Source organism: Anopheles maculipalpis, chromosome 3RL (assembly GCF_943734695.1).
Source record: "Anopheles maculipalpis chromosome 3RL, idAnoMacuDA_375_x, whole genome shotgun sequence".
NCBI classification, from domain to species: domain Eukaryota; kingdom Metazoa; phylum Arthropoda; class Insecta; order Diptera; family Culicidae; genus Anopheles; species Anopheles maculipalpis.
Window position 1 is genome coordinate 49,196,713 of NC_064872.1, and position 3,885 is coordinate 49,200,597.

General features: G+C 39.7%; 1 protein-coding gene across 1 annotated transcript; it reads right to left on the reverse strand.

Moving 5' to 3' along the window:
* Nucleotides 1-3,024: 3,024 nt before the first annotated feature.
* On the reverse strand, nt 3,025-3,627 carry LOC126560717 (peritrophin-1-like). Its single transcript, XM_050216674.1, has one exon. It carries the CDS (start codon nt 3,625-3,627, stop codon nt 3,025-3,027), a length of 603 nt encoding a protein of 200 aa, XP_050072631.1.
* Nucleotides 3,628-3,885: the final 258 nt, after the last annotated feature.

Below are 3,885 nucleotides of genomic sequence, written 5' to 3' on the forward strand. Positions count from 1 at the left end.
CGGTGTGTGCGAGCAGGGCGTGTGGCGAAGGAGAATGAACCACGAGCTAGCTGTGCTGTTTGGCGGTGCTGATATCCTGACGGTAGTCAAAGCCGGAAGGATACGTTAGCTGGGGCACGTGATGAGGATGCCGGACTCATGCCCCACCAAGAAGGTGCTCGTCAGCGATTCGTTCGGCACGAGACGTAAAGGAGCACAGCGAGCTCGTTCGCTGGATCAAGTGGAGTCTAACCTGTCGGAGATCGGATGCAGCCGTGGATGGAGGACTGCAGCCCTAGATCGAGTTCCCTGGAAACTGATTGCAGACCTGGCCTGGCCAGGTCGACACGATGTGCTCAATCCTGAGCAGGCCAAGAAGAAGAAGAAGAAGAAGAAAAAGTATGTTTAGTATGCAGTTTACTGTATTATTTGATGACTCGCTGTCTACTTAAACGGTTAGATATAATGATGGCTTTAGCAATATTACTATGCACAGAATTTATGCTAAAGAAGGAGAATATTGATCGAGATGTATGCCGTAGGAAAACTTACGTGGACACATTCGTGGGTCGTCCATGAAATATTTTCAAAAATATGCTTTACTAATTTGTATTATGGAGCCACAAGTGCAGGCGCCACACCACAATACACAAGTAGCACCACAGATTCTGCGGATTGCATTCAATCATACGGATTGTCATTACTATTGCGCCTGGGTCTGTGACACATTCGAAATAATAATCTTATCGAAGACGATACAGCAGCAAAAAGTTACATTTTTAGATAAAACGTTCTGTCCATCGGATTTGTTGTTGAGTCCATCGATGAAGCGCTGTTTCAAGCTGCTAATTATTATGATCTCAATTATATCTCAGCAAACTTGCATTGGCACACAGTTTCAACCACGCCTAACCACTATAGAAACTTTCTAAATTGGTTTTACCACTTCAGTCCACAACACGGAAGATAATTATATTGCATAATTTTATATTCTGTTCCCAGAATTCCTCATGGATTGTGGTAATCCGGCTGTAGTGTGTAGAGTGACGGAGCCCTGACTATTTTGATACGATAGTAATCGTTCTTTGAAGTTGCCACCCATAATTCCATGAACAGATGCTGTAACATTTCAGAACTAGTTGTTTAAAGTGTATTGGTTTAAGGTTTTCCTTCCATAGCAGTGTTGTTCTACTGTGCCGATGGCCAATAATTTATTGGTCTTGCTCCACCTGTGATTTGAAGTACTTAAAACTGTAGAAAAACATTCACAAGCAATTAAAAGAGTTTGAATTTTAAAGCACAATTTATCGATTGCTTTTAATCAACAAATAACAAAAAACTTATGATGGTGTTCATAGTTCTTTCAGAAACGCTGGAATAAAAGATCTGGTTGTTCGCAGTTAAATTGGATTTGTAACAAGTTTCCTACTAAGCTCAGATTTCCAAAGCGTCTTTTTAAAATGAATATACAATTTGTTGTACTTTATGTAACCATGATTACGGCGAGATTGTATACATAGCTCAAAGCACGTTGTACAAACCGGAACCGAAAACCATTTGTATTCTTCTTCAGTTCTTCTATGCTCATGTTTGTTAAGCTTGTTAATTTAAAGTTGAAAGGATTCATTTTTTTTTTCAAATTTCACTGATATTACTGAATAGTAACGATATGGTTCAATTCAGACATACGTAGTATTGTGCTTTTGACTTGCGTTACAATTGATTCGTGTGCCCGGATCACAAACATACACTGTTTTGTAGCTTTGGAAATACGATCTCACGGAAGAGTTATCCTCGTTGTGGAGGTAAATTTGATTAAAACTAAATCCCATACATCTGTAACAATATACCCCTTTTCTTTGGCGTTAGAATGTCAAAATGGCAATATTTCGGATGTATAAAAATTTCCTTTACATGTCCATTTCCTATCCATTCAGAACGCCTTTTCAGATCGCACCGTGCACCAGAATTTTTATCCAACACAACACCATCAGTAACGTGAAGTGTGTAAATGAATTTCTAACGCATTGTTTCCCGGCTAGGGTTGTTTTTCCTTCCCAACCCCAAAGTATCGGCCTTCTTCACATGTTATTGTGTGTGTGTGTGTGTGTGTTTTTTTTATTGACCGATTCGTTGAATGGAACTACGCACCTAAACCCATCTGGTCTACATTTACAACACAGAGTGACTTTTGCCACATCATCGTTTTGTATGAGCTATTGACACGATTTTGTTTTCCTGCAGCTTAAAGTTGCTAATCTTATCGTTCCTCTGTAGTCACTACTTTTACTCAGCGTCACAGAACAGAGCAAATTACTTTCTAATCATTCATGTAACACATCAGTCCCGAAACGAGTGTAGATTGGCTTGGCTTAAAATTGGTTAATATTACACAATGAACCAAACAAATGACCACCACATTGTAAATTTGATAAAGCTTTTCTTGCATTGGCTCAAACATGTTGATAAGAATACTCGTTATATTGGTTTACAGCGGGTCAGAATATCAATCTAGCTGTCTCGGTCTCAAGCGTCAAATATTTATTAGATCGAAGAGAACCGGATGAAAACGAATAGATTTTAATTGCTGCGATATCAGTCAGTCGTCAGGCAGTTCTTCAGTGTAGCAAAAGGTGTAGCACCTGCCGTAAATTAGATGAATGTATGTGATGCATGTACCTTTGAACTCATCTCATGAGCCTTCTATCCTGCTCATGTATAACTTAACACTTCAGCAATCACTTCAACACATCGTAGGGCATAAGACCTAGATCAAGCTACATTTAATGTCGAGTAGCGGGGGTTTGACTATACGGTTAAGACGCAAAAGTAAATACAGTAAAACATTTAAAGGCTTTTATTAAAGGTTATCAAATAACCAGTAAGTTAACGAATGCATTAAAATAACATGTTTTATAATTAGATAACATAATTCACTGTTAGATGCAGACATATAGTATAACGCATAATTGAAGTTATTAAAATAGCTTCAATTATTATTTAACACATTGATATTGTTAAAGCTCTAACCGGTTCCCTTACGGATCAATACAAAGGACAGCTGACGTTCTCCTTTACATCGCAGCGTTGGTTAGGCACATCCCAATACAATCCCGGTGCGCAAAACGTTTGTATGGCTGATCCTTCCCGGCAGATGAAGTACTCGTCACATCGTTCTACACCTGGCAGGAATACGATCTCATTCGGATTGTCCTTCGTTGGGCAGTGTTTCAATTGACAATTGACCCGCTCCAACGGATTGCAAACCTTAGTGAACCGATCAAACGCATAACCTTCTGCACACTGACCGACATACGATGCGCCGTCGGAGCAGGTGATAAATTGGTTGCAATTTTGAGGATGTGCCAGAATCTGTACACCCGTCTTCTCCAGACAGATGTGGCACATTACTTTATCTTGATAATCGCACAATTGTTCCAGCTCGTTGTAGTAGAAATCTCCAGGACACTTATTAGTTACAGCAGTTTCATTGCGACAGTAATGGTAGGTTTTGCAGTCCTCAAGATCACGTACAAAGTAACCGTCTGGCACTCCAATACACGGATTTGTTACTTCAATCAGATCTCCTAAAATTCCCGGTCCTATCGTGGCTACGATTGAAATAAGCAACAATGTTCTAATGCTCATTTTGGTTGATTTTCTTTACGAATACGTTGTGTTCACCCGCGTTACGAAACGGAATGAATTGCGCGAGATGGTGGTTGAATATATATACATGTGCACGATCGTCGTAATCGACGACGACGTTTATCACATTCTTTTCCATTCATTTGACAAAAGTTGCATCGTAATTCAATACAGACGTTTTCCGAAATACGCAGATAATGGAGGCCGAAGTAATCCGCGTATCTTGAAAATATTGGTATTTTCAAGATACGCGGAAAA

What these genes read in the sequence shown, in the direction of transcription:
- LOC126560717 (XM_050216674.1), bottom strand. Translation starts at nt 3,627, where the DNA reads ATGAGCATTAGAACATTGTTGCTTATTTCAATCGTAGCCACGATAGGA.